The sequence below is a fragment of the Sminthopsis crassicaudata genome, chromosome 4, assembly GCF_048593235.1.
Source record: "Sminthopsis crassicaudata isolate SCR6 chromosome 4, ASM4859323v1, whole genome shotgun sequence".
Lineage (NCBI taxonomy): Eukaryota > Metazoa > Chordata > Mammalia > Dasyuromorphia > Dasyuridae > Sminthopsis > Sminthopsis crassicaudata.
The window spans coordinates 264,559,323-264,574,257 of NC_133620.1; the positions used below are offsets into that span (position 1 = coordinate 264,559,323).

Genomic DNA, 14,935 nt, shown 5'->3' on the forward strand with positions numbered 1-14,935 from the left:
ATCCCAGTTTGTCTCATTAGCTGTAGCTTAACTTTTTTAGGTCTCAATTTTCTTACCTGTACAATGAAGAACTTAATATTTTCTCAGATCCTTTCTAATGTTCTTTGATATTGTGTTGGCAGAATTGTAGTCATATCATGCCATGTCAGTCATATCAGATTCTTTGTGATTCCATTTGGGGTTTTCTTTGTAGAAATACTGGAATAGTTTGCCATTTCCTTTTTCAGCTCATTTTACAGATAAGGAAATGGAGGCAAACAGGGCAAAGTGACTTAGACCTTCCATATTCTAGGCCTAGCAGTTTCTCCTCTGAGCCACTTAGCTGCAATATAAGGGGGTATAAAATGAAATTTTCTGTCACCCATATTGTAGAAGAATGAAAAAAAAAATGTTAGATTTAATATTGTTTGAATCTAAGCTCTGTTACTAACTATTCTGTGAGTTTAGGCAAGACAATTGGCCTGTAAGGGAGCCAGAATGAATGATTTGTTGTGGGTTCTTCAGTGAGTCTATTAGAAGGCTATGTATTAGGAAATCAATGATTTGGGTTTTGATTTATATAAGGAAAAAAGAGATGCACTCACATCATAGTAGCCTTGGCTGTGGTTGACAAAGTGTAATTCTTCTCTTTAAAGGCTGTCTAGATGGAAGACTACTACATGTTCATGGAAGGGGTTTTTCTCCAGGGAACATATCTGCTACTGTCTGTGGGGTCCCCTGCGAAATCTTGGACAATGCTACGGTGACCAGCTTCAGCTGCCTTGTGCTACCACTAGATGGTTAGTTACATGAAAATGTCCATATATGTAGTACTGGAATTATTGAAAAGCAATGTGATATAATTGAAAGAGTCCTTTTCTGCTCCCCCTCTCCCCCAGCAGAATAGTGAAAAATTAAAGTGAAAGAAAATATTTAATATTTAACATTAATATTTAAGAGAGTCCTACTATCATTGCTGTTTAATCCCAGTGCAAAACCAAACTGGATATAAATAGGACACATGGTATTTTATTTTATTTTATTTATGGATTTATGCTATTTTAAGGAGAATTTAGGGAAGTTTAAATCTTCATGCCTAGGGTTATCTAATCAATAAAGAAGTAATAAAAAATCCTTTACTTGCAGTCAAAAGACATGGAGACAAATTTCAGGAATCAAGGACTATATTGCCATGGGCATGATATTTCACTTTTCTAGGCTACCTCAGTTTATAAGCTCATCTATAAAATGGGGGTGAACTAAGTATTATTTTTTGAAGGCCCTTCCTGCTCAGGAGTTCTATGATTCTACTTCATTTGATAAGATTCCATTTTTTTTTTGTTTTTATTTTTTTTTTGTTAGTAGTTTACAGGAAGACTACTTAATTTCTCTGAAATTCAGTTTTTACATTTGAAAACTGTCATTCAAATACAAACGAATCCATTTTTATATTGGTTCTGTAGAAATTGTTATGGAGTTCATGGAAAGTATTAAAACAAATAGACAAATCAACTAGCCACTTACCAATGTACCCTGTTTAATTGGCTGTAGTTTAGTGAAAAATATGTTCTGGGTTTTATGGAAAGTTGCCATCTAAAGGACCCAGCACTGTTATTAGCTTTGTTTTGTCATTAGGGTGAAATTGATGAGTGCTGCGGTCTGCTGTCTGTTGCCATCTTAATGCAGTACAGGGCAGTGCCATGCTAGAGATAACAGCTCCTGAATATTGACTGTCTCTGCTTGATCATATCCCTTATCCTTACTGTAATTAGAGCAGTGGCTACTTTTGTCAGCTCACATTATGTCTTGATTCTGGAATTACCAGGTTTTAACAGGCTTCATCTTTAGGGATACATCATCTCTGTTACCTTTAGCTATGCAACAGGCTTTGGATAAGTCCTGTTTTTGGTGGGGAAAAATATAGCTTTGCTATTCATCAGGATGGCTGGCAAATTGCATAGTAATTACACATAGTGATTCAAGGAAAGTCCAGACCTAATTACAGCCTAAACTGCAGGATGAGCATAGCCAGATGATTATCTTGTTTGCATAATCACAGATCAAGGAGCTATCTAAGCATTTAACAACAAAGTTTATCAGATCTCCTTTCTATGGAGGTCTTCTAGCAGCCAGGTCCTTCTATGGAGTGTGGCTTCAATGGGAATATTAGAGTCAACAAATAATGCAGACGAGATTCAATTAAACAGGTTTTTTTTTTTAAATGGGAGTCAGAAATAGAGTAAGGCAGAGGAGAGAGGGCAGACTAGGAGAGGGAAACAGAAGAGACTGGGATGGGAGAAAGGGACATAGAGGAAAAAGAAAGGGAGAAAAGAGAATGAGAGAGATAGTGGATGAGGGAAGGATAGACAGAAGTAAAGGGAAGGAGAGAAGGAGTAAGAGAGTGAGAGAGAGAAGGGGAAAAAGGAGGGAGAAAAGGGAGATGACAGGAAAGGAACCCTCCTTAGAGGCAAGTGGAAGTGATGTGGGTTGTGCTCCCTTTAAGAAATTAATCTTTTCAGATTGATTTATTCCTTTCTGATTCCCAGCCCCTCCTAGCTGATTATCAATTCAATTCAATTATCAATTCAATTCAATTATCAATATCAATTCATTATCAATTCAAGAAGCTAGGATCTTTGATTCACAAATCCTGTCAAAAGCACCCTTTTGAATTCCAATAGGAGATCTGGGCTCTCACAACCCCTACCCAGATCTGAGCCAACTTGGGACATCCCCCACAGCCCCCTTTGGCTAAATCTCTCATTATAAAGAGCCAAGCTGGAGCTCTCTCTCTCTTTGCAGAGGTTCCTAACATAGTAACCTTATGCCTGGCATGCCAAGGATCTCTGTCCACTGGAATCCTATTTCCGGTGCCCTCTTATCTCTACCTTCACCTTTTACTAACTAGACTTTAATTTACTTCCAAACCCCACAATAAACCTCTTTTATCAATCTAGGTTTTCGGGTCTGTAAATTCCTTTACAGGGGACTCTTGCACTGCCACTAGACCTCATTTAACTCTGTATCCTTGCACTGAATCCAAAGGGGTTGCAGGAGAGCTCTATTTGATTCCCTGTGCCCCGAATCTGCCACTAGACCTAATTTCATTTAGTTACCCCAATTCTAAACTTCATTATTAGGAGACAAAGATAGGGAAAGAGAGAAGAAAAAGGAAGGAGAACAGGAACAGGGTAGAAAAAGGGGAAGGGAAAGATGGGAGAGAAAGGAAAGGAGAGATTAGAGAGAAGAGAGTGAGTCAGTAGAGAAGAAGGATTGGGAGAGAGGAAAGAAAAAAGAAGAGTATATATTAAAAAGAGTTTTTGCTATGCTAGTTTAGAAGAGAATAAAATTTTTTTGATTAAACCTCTTGAAATTCCTAATTTTATTGAAAACATAAGAAAAACTTGAGCTCAGAAAGTCTGAGTAATTAATTTATGATTCTGCAATGAGCCATTTGGTGGATCCAGACAATGAAGACTTATGTGTCTTAACAATAAATGTAATTTCGATAGAGCTTTATTTTTTGCAAACTATTTACCTAAAAATATAAAGCAAAGTAAAATCCTGTGAGGTAGATAGTGCAAGTATTGTTATCCCATTTTACAGATGAGGAAACAATCTCAGAGACTTTTAAGGTTTGCCCAAACTCTTAAACATACTCATTACTAGAGCTCAACCCAAATCTTTTATATCAGTCTTTTTCTGTTACACTCTTTGGGGGTCTCATGGTTGATAACCATACACTCCATTTTTGCAGAGGGAAGAAGAAGGATATTTTCATTACATAATACTTCAAATTAATAGACAATGATAAAAGTGAAAGAATTACTGCATTTTAGAGTTAGAGACTCAAAGGATTTTGTTCAGTCACTTGCTATTAAGTCATTTTTCACTTGTGTTTAACTCTATGACCCCATTTGAGGTTTTCTTGGCAAAGATTCTAAAGTACTCTGCTGTATTCTTCTTCATCTCATTTTACAGATGAGTTACTGATACAAATAGGGTTAAATAACTTTCCCAGAATTACACAGTTAGAGTCAGTGGCTGGATTTCAGGTCAGATCTTTCTGGCTCCACTGTGCTACCCAGTCATCCTGTTCAATCACTATTTTAATTATAATCTTCTCTTTTACAACTCCAATAAGTGTTTATCCACTTAAAGAATTCTTGTTATGAGACACTTGCTATGGACATTTCCCTCTTTTAATAAGCAATTATTCGGAAGAGTTCGATTAGAAAATCAGTTGCCTCTTTTCAGTTTCTGATTCTGCCTACTACAGCTATAACAGAACAAGGCTAATTTTTCTTCCACTTATAAAATGCTTGAATAGACTTTTCTTGTCTCCTAACCTGTTTTTCTTCCAAAAATCCTCAGATCCTTTAGAACTCAATTTCTTAAACTGTGGTTTGCAACCCCATATGAGTTCTCATAGTTGAATGTTGGTATTACAAAATTATGATTTATTATCAGCAAAAGTTTGATTTGTATACTATTTTATATCTCTATATACCAGGGATCACATAAAAATTTCTTGGGTGAAAAGGAGTAATGAGAGAGAAAAGTTTAAGAACACTTGTTTTAGAGAATCACTATGTGATTTTGAGGGTCCTAATTATACTAGTCATCCTGCTCTTCAGTGAATTAGTGTCCTGAAAACTGGGACCTTTTCCTCTTCTTCCTCCTCTTCCTTCTCTTCCTCTTCTTTTCCTTCTCCTCCTCCTTGCTCCTCTTCCTCCTCTTGTTCTTCCTCCTACTTCCTCCTGCTCCTCCTGCTCCTCACCTCATCCTCCTTGTTCTTCTTCCTTTGTCTTTTTTCCTTCTCCTCTACTCCCCCCTCTCTTTTTTTTTTTTCCCTAGGAATCACTCAGGTTATCATTCATTTCCCTTCCTTTTACCATATGACCAGTTCATCTCCCTTTCCAAACATACATTTTCTGGATAACTTTTGTATTACTGTTTCCATGAAAATAATTTTTAGTAATATGCTGCCCACCATCTCTTCAATGTTTCTTTGAGATCACTTACAATCTTGACTCTCCCCCCCAATTATATTATATATTCCATGATTATAGCCTGCATCATAGATAATTGATCTATGTATCTATCAATCATAGATAGTAGCTGCAAAAGAATATTGGTATTAAAAGGATGAGTTTATATTTGTCTTAGCCAGCAGCTTCTTATTTAAAGAAGTTTTATTTCAATTTAAAAGAATGAAAAGAAAAATGAATTAGGATGTCCAGGCTAGGCGAATTATGACATTGAAGAAAATGACAATTTTCCGTTCTGAAAAAAATAAGGAAATATTCACACTAGGAATTTGATTTTAGAGCAAAACCAATCTAGAGAGTCCTTTCCACAAACTCCAGATAATGTTGGTGGTAGTTCAAAATCTAGTTCAAAATCTAGGATTAGGTAAAGAAATGGACATTGCAATCCTTAAAATAGCCACTAGGTGATGGTAAATACACATAGATTATGCAGAAACCTTTATTTCAAGAAGATAATTTAGCATGGTCTAGGAAAAAAGGAGGAAAAGAAAGAATTCAACAAATAAAGAAAAAGGAAAATAAGAAAGGAGAAAGAGGAGAAAAGGGAAAGCAAAGAAATGAAGAAAAGAAAGAAAAGTAAGTCAAAGTAAGAAAGGCAAAGAAAAGTAAAGAAGGAAGTGAAAAAGGAAAAGTAAGGAAAGAATGAAAGAAAATGAAGGAAAAAGAAAGAAAGAAGGGAGAGAGGAAAAGGAGAGGAAAGAGAGAAAGAGGAAAATGTATTTAGCTTTACAATTTCATAGAAAGGAAGTTGAATCTGCCCCACTTCCTGGCTTCCTATATTCCTATATATCACCTTCTGAGGGTGATGAAAATCTGTTGTACTTTTTCTTTTAAAAACATTTCCATAAAAGGTAGTTTCACAACTTTTCTTCCTAAAACATATGAGTGTTTAAAAATGATCACTTATGCAAAACCCTTTTTTTTTCTGTTTAATTTGAATCTCTGCTGTTGCAGAATTCACTTTTCTCTAGGTTCTGGTAAAGACAGAATATAGTGATAAGATGTTTAGGGGTATATATTTATATATAGGTATTTATATCTATATATCACTAAATCCATCTATATATCTATATCTCTCTATAAATCTATAAATAGATGTAATGATATATAGATGTATAGTGATCATTGACTCCAAAGTCAGATGATCTGAGTTTCTTTAGTCTCAGTTTCCTCATCTGTAAAATGATGTGGCAGCCCTGGATCAGAAGTCTATAATATGATTTCAAAATGGTTCCTGTTATTATTTATATTTTCTTTTATGCATTTTAAAACATTCTGAGATAAATGAGCTTTGATCAGGTTGCCAAAGGAGTCATGATTCAAACAAACAAACAACAAAAAGATTAAGAACCCTTGCACTAGGTGATTTCTTTCAGCTTTATAATTTTGTGGATTCCTAAATATCTTGTATGGGTTCAGAAGCTGAACTAAAAGACCTCTAAGTCCTAAAACAAAAACAACAAAATAATAACAACAACCAAAAAAAAAAACAATCAAATAATCAAAAAACAACAGCAACCCCCCCCCCCCTTCCCCAACCCCAAATACCCACAACTCTGTGAAAAGGAAAGGATCATCATTCCTACTTGGTGGATGAAGGAATTAAGATATAGAGAAAGGTTAAATGGATTAAGGTCAAACAGGTTTTAGTAGAAGAACTGGGAGGAGAGCCCATATTGCCTGCCTCCTTAGATCCATGTGTTTTTTATTAGGCCACCCCCAGTCACTGCTGGCTCCATTACCCTTTAGGATTTTATAGACTTTGATTTTACAGCTCTCTTCAAACTTTGTTTTTTAACTAAAGAACGTTAGTCTTTTTTAAAGTATGTTTTCATATAAAATTGGCTTTGTATCTCTGTTTTTTAGTTATCCTAAAGTAATTTTTTTCAGCCCTCTAATTATAGAGACAGTTTGGTGTGATAGAGGATGGCATAATGAACTGAAGTCAATTAGGTTTAAAAGCCATTTCTGGTACTTGCTAGCTATGTGGTCACCAGTGAATCAGTCAACTTTTCTGAATCTTTAAAATATAGTACTGGCAGTACTCAATGGGGTTTGTTCTGAGAATCAAGCAAAATAACATATGTAAAGTGTTTTGCAAACTCCAAAAGCAATATAAAAGTGTCAATTCTTAATACAGAATAATAAAATTCTAGAATTTCATAATTGGAAGAATCTTTAAATGTCCTCTCTAATTTAATTTAGACTTGAAAATGATTATCTTTTCATACAGTTTCTTGTTGTTCAGTCATGTCTGAGTCTTTGTGATCCCATTTAGGTGGTTTGCCATTTTCTTCTCTATTTCTTTTCACAGATCAGGAAACCGAGGCAAACAGGTTAAATAATTCACCCAGGGTCACAAAGCTAGTAAATATCTGAGGTGAAATTTGAACTCAGGAAGATAAATCTTCCTAACTTTAGGTTTAGCACTCTATCCACTGTGCCTCAGTTGCCCCATAGGTTTTTAACAAATGGCTATTAAGGTTGTGCTTGAATATTTTTAGTGATGGAAAACTTGTTATGTATTAAGATAATACTTTAAACTTTTAGACAGCTTTAATTGTTAGGAAGATCTTTGTCATATAGAATGCTATGAAATATTTCTTTTGTAAATTCTATCCAGTTATAATTATGTTTTCAAGGATTTAGTGTGACAAAATTGCTCTTTCTTCCACATTGTAGCTCTTTAAATATTAAAGAGCACTATTACATCTCCTTTAAGTCTCTTTAGGTCTAAACATCTCCAGTTCTTTTGTGGAATAATGAAAAGAATATGGACCTAGAGTCAGGGGAACTCTGGATTCAAATTGAACCTTTGACATTACCTATATAATACTGTAAAAAGGTATTAATATCTAAATAAAAGATTGATATAAAGGTCAAATGTGGTGTAGGGGAAAATGCTTTTATATAGCTTCAATTGCTATATAAATTTTAATTACTTTTATTATTACTTTTATATGACATACTTTCAAGCTTCATCACTATTATGGTTACCATTCCTTGATCATTTTCTAACTTGACAATACCCTTCTTAAAGCTTGATGCTCAGGAATGATCATTCTTGAATTATTTTGATAATGTTTAACTCTCTGTGTTCCTATTTGAGGTTTCTTTGCAAACATACTAGAGTGGATTGCTATTTCCTCCTTTAGATCATTTTACAAATGAGGAACTGAGGCAAACAGGGTTAAGTGACTTATTCAGGATCACACAGCTCATAAGTGCCTGAAACTGAATTTGAATTCAAGAAGATGAAACTTCCTGACTCTAGGGCCAGTATTTTATCCACTTTACCATCTAGCTTCTGATGTAGATAATTGATCACAAAATTTTATATGTGCTAAATCAAAGCAAAGTGTTCTAATTCTGAACAGCATATGTCTCTATTCATTCAGCATAATATCCTATTAGAGTTTTAGCTTTATAATATGAGCAGTTGATATAATGGATGATTAGTTCACTTTCTGCTTTGTTTTTCTATAATAGCTTATTGTCTAGCCACAGCCTACCCTATACTAAGATCCTATTTTGCACCAATGCAGTTATATTGTTTGAATGCAAGTGTAGGATTTACCTTGTTCCTTAATATGCATCAAATAATGAATTGAATTTATATAGTATAATGTCCTAATATTCTAACCTGATTTTGTCATGCAATGCACTAGCTATCTCTTTTAGTTTCAATTCATCCACAAATTTGATAAGTATGCCATTTATATCTTTATCTAAGTTATTGAAGAAAATTTTGACAGAATACAGATAAGTACAGATCTCATGCACTCTATTAGCTTCTCCCTCTAGGTTGACATCAATGCATTAGTCACTATGCTTTGTGTCTGGTCTTTCAACCTGTTTGAAATCTACCCAACTATATTGTCATGGATTTATGTATGTGCACTCCTTTATCAAAATATTTTGTGGATCCTTATATGATAGCAGTTGTACTATTGCTATCTATTAATTAACAAAAACAGATGACTGGATATGGACTTCTTGAAATAACTTCTCTATTCTTCTATTTTCTCCTTTTGTCCCACTTACCTTATACTCCCTAGGAATCTGCAGTCTTAAACTTGGGGACTAATACCTTATATTTGCCCATTTTGTTCAAGACATTATTGTGAGACTTTCTCCATAGCATATAGATATGCTATATTTTCAATATTTTCTAAATCTATGAAACTAGTATCCCTAAAGGAGATGAAGTTAGCCTGGTGTGATTTATTCTTGATGAGCTCCTTCCAGTCATTTGATAAAAGTTACAGAACTTTTGCAGAATTTGAATTCAAGCTCTCTGGGCTATAATTTAATGAATCTTCATTATTTATTTATTTATTTTGTTCTATTTGAAAATCAGGACAGTATTTACCCATGTCTAATCTCAAGAATTACTTTTCTATGTGAGAGACTATCTAATTAATTGGATAAGATGCTGATTTTGGGAACTGGATCATGATAAGAAATGAAGCTTAGCCATGATTGAGTGATCATGGAGTATCTTAGGTATATGGGGACCATGTTTCCTGGGAAATGCATCCTTATAAGGTACAGTTTGTTATTGGTACTTTGTCCATGGTCCTCACTGTGTGCAAAATGCCATAGGAATAGCTATTGTTTTGCCAAAAATAGGCAGGTAAAAACATGATTCATATACTTTTTTTATGCTTTAACTTTCCTCTCCCCTTTGCCACAAAAACCATCTTTGAAATCTGCCCCCTTAACCCTCATAGGAAAAGGATTAGAAATTGTATCATCACTTTCATGATCATTCTTCTCCTTACTAGACTCCCTACAGAGTGTGGTTATGGCAGATGCTTAACTGCCTTTGATTCCTGTCTTTGAAGGTATCAGATAATGGACTCATAAGACCAGAGATTTAGAATTGTTAGGATTAGTCTTACTGTTGTGTCTTCCCACTCCAGTTCATTCTCCACTCAGCTGCCTAAGTGATTTTCCTAAAGTTTAAGTCTAGCCATGTAAGAACTCCTCCTCTCTCTGGTCTTACCCAATAAATTGCAATGGCCTCTTATCATCTGTAGAATCAAGAATAAAATCTTTGCCTTATATTTAAAGATCCTTGCAATCTGGCTTCTTCCAATCTTTCCTCTATTCTTATACTTCTCTGCTCACAATTGTCCAATTATACTTGGCAACTTGATGTTCCTAAAACAAGATGTCTTATCTTCCATCTTCTTCCCACCCTCCTTTCCAACCCAATCCTCCTTCCTTCCTTCCTTCCTTCCTTCCTTCCTTCCTCCCTTCCTTCCTTCCTTCTTTTCTCCCTTCCTTCCTTCCTTCCTTCCTTCCTCCCTCCCTCCCTCCCTCCCTCCCTTCCTCCCTCCCTCCTTCCCTCCATTACCTCCCTCTCTTCTTCCTTCCCTGCATTCCTCTCCCTTTTTCCTTCCCTCCTTTCTCTCCCTTCCTTTCCTTCCTCCTTCCCTCCCTCCCTCCTTTCCTCCTTCCTTCCTTGCCTCCTTCCCTCTCTTCCTCCATTTCCTCCCTTTCTCTCTCCCTCCATTCCCTCCATTCCCTCCCTTCCACTCCCTTTCCTTTCCTTTCCACTCCCTTTCTACTCCCTTTCCTTTCCTTTCCCTTTCCCTTTTCCTTTCCCTTTTCCTTTCCTTTCCCTTTCCCTTTCCCTTTCCCTTTTCCTTTTCCTTTTCCTTTTCCTTTTCCTTTTCCTTTTCCTTTTCCTTTTCCTTTTCCTTTTCCTTTCCTTTCCCCTCTCCCCTGTCTCCTCTCCCCTCTCCCCTGTCTCCTCTCCCCTCTCCCCTTTCTCCTCTCTCTTTTCTCCTTTCTACTTTCTCCTTTCTCCTTTTTCCTTTCCTTTCTCCTTTCCTTTCCTTTCCAGATTGGTCAAGTAAACTTAGCCCTTGTAAATAGTTCTGATGTATCAAAATGAATTTGAAGCCATAACTTAGATCTCTTGGTGGTTTTTTTGTTAACTCTCCCTTGCAGACTCCTTGGCTTTCCTGTGCAACCTAAGGCCCTTTGAGGAAAACTGTGACCCTACCAAGGTTACCTATATCCAGTGTGAATTAACTATCACCATGGGGACCAACAGTCTGTTAAGATCTTGGTGTTACATCTATATGTGTGAAGAAAGTCCTTGGTGTACCTTAACTTTGGACCATCAGGTAGACTCATCCCTGAGATTATTCTCTGGATTTTTCATGAGGTAATTATATCCACAAACCACTTCACCCCCATTCAAATGTGTTCTCCCTTTCCTTCTTCCTCTCCCTTTTTCTCCCTCTTTTCCTCCATCTTCCTCTCCTCTCCTTCCTCTCCCTCCCTCCCCCCTCTCTCCCTTCTCTTCCTTCTCTCCTCTCTCTCCTCTCATTTTCATTATGGCATCAACGGGAATTAGGAATTGCAGGGTAGCAGGAATAACCCCAGATGTTTCAGTAATTCAAATCCATTAAGTACCTGAGTGGCCCATGTTTCAGATGGTCCAGAGGGGGCATTCCATTGTGAATTCCACCCAGCCTGGATATCAAAGCATCTTCTGTCTTTTTCAAGTGTTCAGGAGAACATCTGAAAAATCTACCCAGTAAACAGTCTGCTTTGTTCTCTCTTAGATTTTAATATTTATCTTCCTATCCAAAGCAACATCTGGTGAATGCCAATGGGGAAAAAGATTAGACATTATGAAAAACAGAAGGGTTTTCCCCCCCTTTCCCGTTTCTTTCCTCTCCAAACAGATTCGTGCATTTTTTTTTAAGAAAGAAAAAGTCACAGAGAAATCCAGCAGATTGTATAATGTTTATTCAAAGAAAGAGAGAAGCATAGACAAAATTACTGTAGATTTAGGATTTGGAAACCATAAGCTTATATGGATTTACTTTTTTTTTTAACCTCAAAAGAACAAATACATGACTGAAACTTCCCAGGTTTTCTCCTCAAACTCATTTTCCTCCCAAATAAATGGGGAAAACAAGATAATGTGGGGTGCTCTAAGATTGCCTTGGTTTTTAAAAGGAAAAAAAAAAAAGATCACTTTTAGCTCTTTTTTTTTCACACTGTGTTTCAAGACTTCTCTCTCTCTGTTTCTCTTTGTGGGTTTCTCTCTCTCAATAGCACATAATGTTGCATAATTTTTACTGTGATTTTTAGGCATAAACTACTCTTTTGCCTACCTAGTTGGAATGGCTGTCTTTGATCATTTCATGGAGATCTTATTTACAGCTTAGAAAATGAAATCAAAACAAAACAAATCTAGGATATCACACTGAATCAAAGAGAAACATAATCATTGTATTTCAGGAGCCTGATTTCTTCATGTTTTAAGATAAATCTGTGCTCTTTAGGATGTAATTTTTCTTTTAGTAGAATGTAAGGCCTTTTACAACTACAAGTTGAGGTACTACCTGGGACAATTGAACCTGTGAGATGATGCATTGGGTAGAATCTGAGCTCTGGAGTCAGAGGGACCTGAGTTCAAATCTGGTCTCATACACTTAGTGGTTTGTGACCTTATTTGCCTTATTTTTCTCATCAATAAAATGAACTAGAGAAAGAAATGGCAAACCACTCCAGTATCTTTGCCAAGAAAACCCTAAGTGGGGTCATGTAGAAATGTACGTGTCTGAAATGACTCAACAACAAGACACCCTTAACTTTGACTTATTCTTTTGTGTCCCAGTGCCTCTTTTAAGAATGCTACTTCAGTTGAAGTGAAATTAGGTTTGCTTATTTACTTGGGGTTTTAGTTAAGAATTTGTCTTTTTAAACACTCAAAGGTAAGGGGTATTGAGAATATTTACTAATTTGGTAGTAAAGGAACTCTGGTAGTAAACACACTATCTAAAAGAAATAGACTGAATTTGTATAAAGTTTTAAAATGGAAAGATTTCCAGGCTTAGAGTTAGGAAGACTCTTCTTCCTAACCAGTCACTTAACCTTGTTTGCCTCAGTTTCCTTATCTGTAAAGTGAGTTGAAGAAGGAAATGACAAATCACTCTAGTATCTTTGCCAAAAAAACCTGAAATGGAGTCACAAAGAATTGGATACAACTAAAAATTGACTGTACAATACAAAGCTCCATTATCATTTTTACTATATCAACAAATAAGCATTAACTCCCTTACTCTCCTTTGAATGAGTACTACTTTCTAATTAAAAAAAAAATCTTGTATTTATATTTGATTTTCTATATAAATACTGTCTATCCCAAACAAGCTTCTAGAGGTCAAAAATTGGTATGTATATGTGTGTAGTATGTGTTTTTCTTTTTGATACTAGCACAGCATCTAGCACATAGTAGGTGCTTATTAGCCTGAATTAAATTATACATTCCATTGAATTGAATATGCTAATGCTTTGGATATTCATTCATTTTCTTGTGTCAAACAAGCTACAAAGATGAGTCTTTACCTGAGTTACAGATTTGTAGGAAATCTATAGAAAAGACAAATGTAATGGCATAAAAGAATTTAGTAAATTTCTTTAGGGTTTCCTAAAGTGATTAATAATTTTCATTAGTCCTGATGTCTAATTCCCTTTAGGTTCTGACTTAAGTATGCGGACATCTGCTTCTTTTCATGGCTGCTTTAACTCATTTCAGTGGTATTATTTAAGTGCTGTTCATGGCTAAAATGGCAGAACTGGAAAAGACCTTAGAGATTTAGACCATGTCTCAGTATTACGGATGAGGAAAATGAGACTTAGAGAAATTACTTAGGAATCAAGGTTATATAATTAGTTAGTTGAAGGAACAGAAATAGAACCCAAGTTTTCTGACTCAGTCTAATGTTCTTTTTCTTGCACCATTTTTCCATCTGCTAATAGAGACTTATTTTGGTTTCTTAGAGTAAACAAAATATTTCTGCTGCTTGGTGGAGATCTGGGATCATATTTTTATTTGAGTACATAAGTTGGGTACATGCCAATTAGAGCCATAGATCATTAGTCTAGAAAGGAATTTGGAAATTAACTGACCTAAAGCACTCTTTTTTCTTTTTTTTTTTCTTTTTTTAAATTTTATTTAATTTTTATTTTATTTTATATTTATAACTTTTTTTTTTGACAGTACATATGCATGGGTAATTTTTTACAACATTATCCCTTGCACTTACTTCTATTCAGATTTTTTCCCTTCCTCCCCCAACCCCCTCCCCCAGATGGCAGGCAGTCTTATACATGTTAAATATATTACAGTATATTCTAGATACAATATATGTGTGTAGAACCGAATTTTTTTGTTGCACAGGAAGAATTGGATTCAGAAAGTAAAAATAACAGTTTACACTCATTTCCCAGTGTAGCACTCTTTTTTCTATGAAATCTATAACCTAGAGCTCTCCATGGCTTGAGTTTACACAGAATGTATTCAATTGCATAGATTGCTTCTAAAGATCAATTATCATTTTTACATCTCAAATATAACTTGGGTATAGCTCATGCCTAAGTTTCTACAAAAATAACTGGATAACCAGATTTCCAGCTCTCATACCAGTACTCAAGGAAACAAATATACTTCAAGTAGAGGATGATTTTTATCTTGCTCCTCTCCTACTACCTACTCTCTCATATACCAAAGTGAAAAAGACTCACTGAAGTTCTAAAAGGAGACAGAAAATACAGTAAGCCAATAAACACAAGAGTTTTCAGAAGGGAATAGAAGTGGAGGTTGCCAGTGGAGTTACATCTTGACATTTTGGTGAAGTAATCCTTTTCCCTGTGGTCCTACAAAACCTCTTCTAATGACACCCTGTAAGACTAACACATTCTGTTGCTACTGGAAAAACAATTTCCTTGTCTTTGGATCAAACTTTCTTAATAACTTAGAAATAGTGAGGAATAAAGTACAAGTCTTTTGATCCACTGCTCATCCTCTGGCTGCAAAGGCCATGTTGGGGATCTTCTTCCAAGCTGCTTAGGAACCACCCAACTCTTAAGGG

The 14,935-nt window shown here is 35.5% G+C and overlaps 1 protein-coding gene across 1 annotated transcript in view; it reads left to right on the forward strand.

Moving 5' to 3' along the window:
* The window catches only part of PKHD1 (PKHD1 ciliary IPT domain containing fibrocystin/polyductin), a 645,163-nt gene that overhangs the window by 98,673 nt on the left and 531,555 nt on the right, over positions 1-14,935 (forward strand). Inside the window, 2 exon segments of the mRNA XM_074264713.1 lie at positions 636-779; positions 10,992-11,211. Coding sequence (XP_074120814.1) covers positions 636-779; positions 10,992-11,211 — 364 coding nt within the window.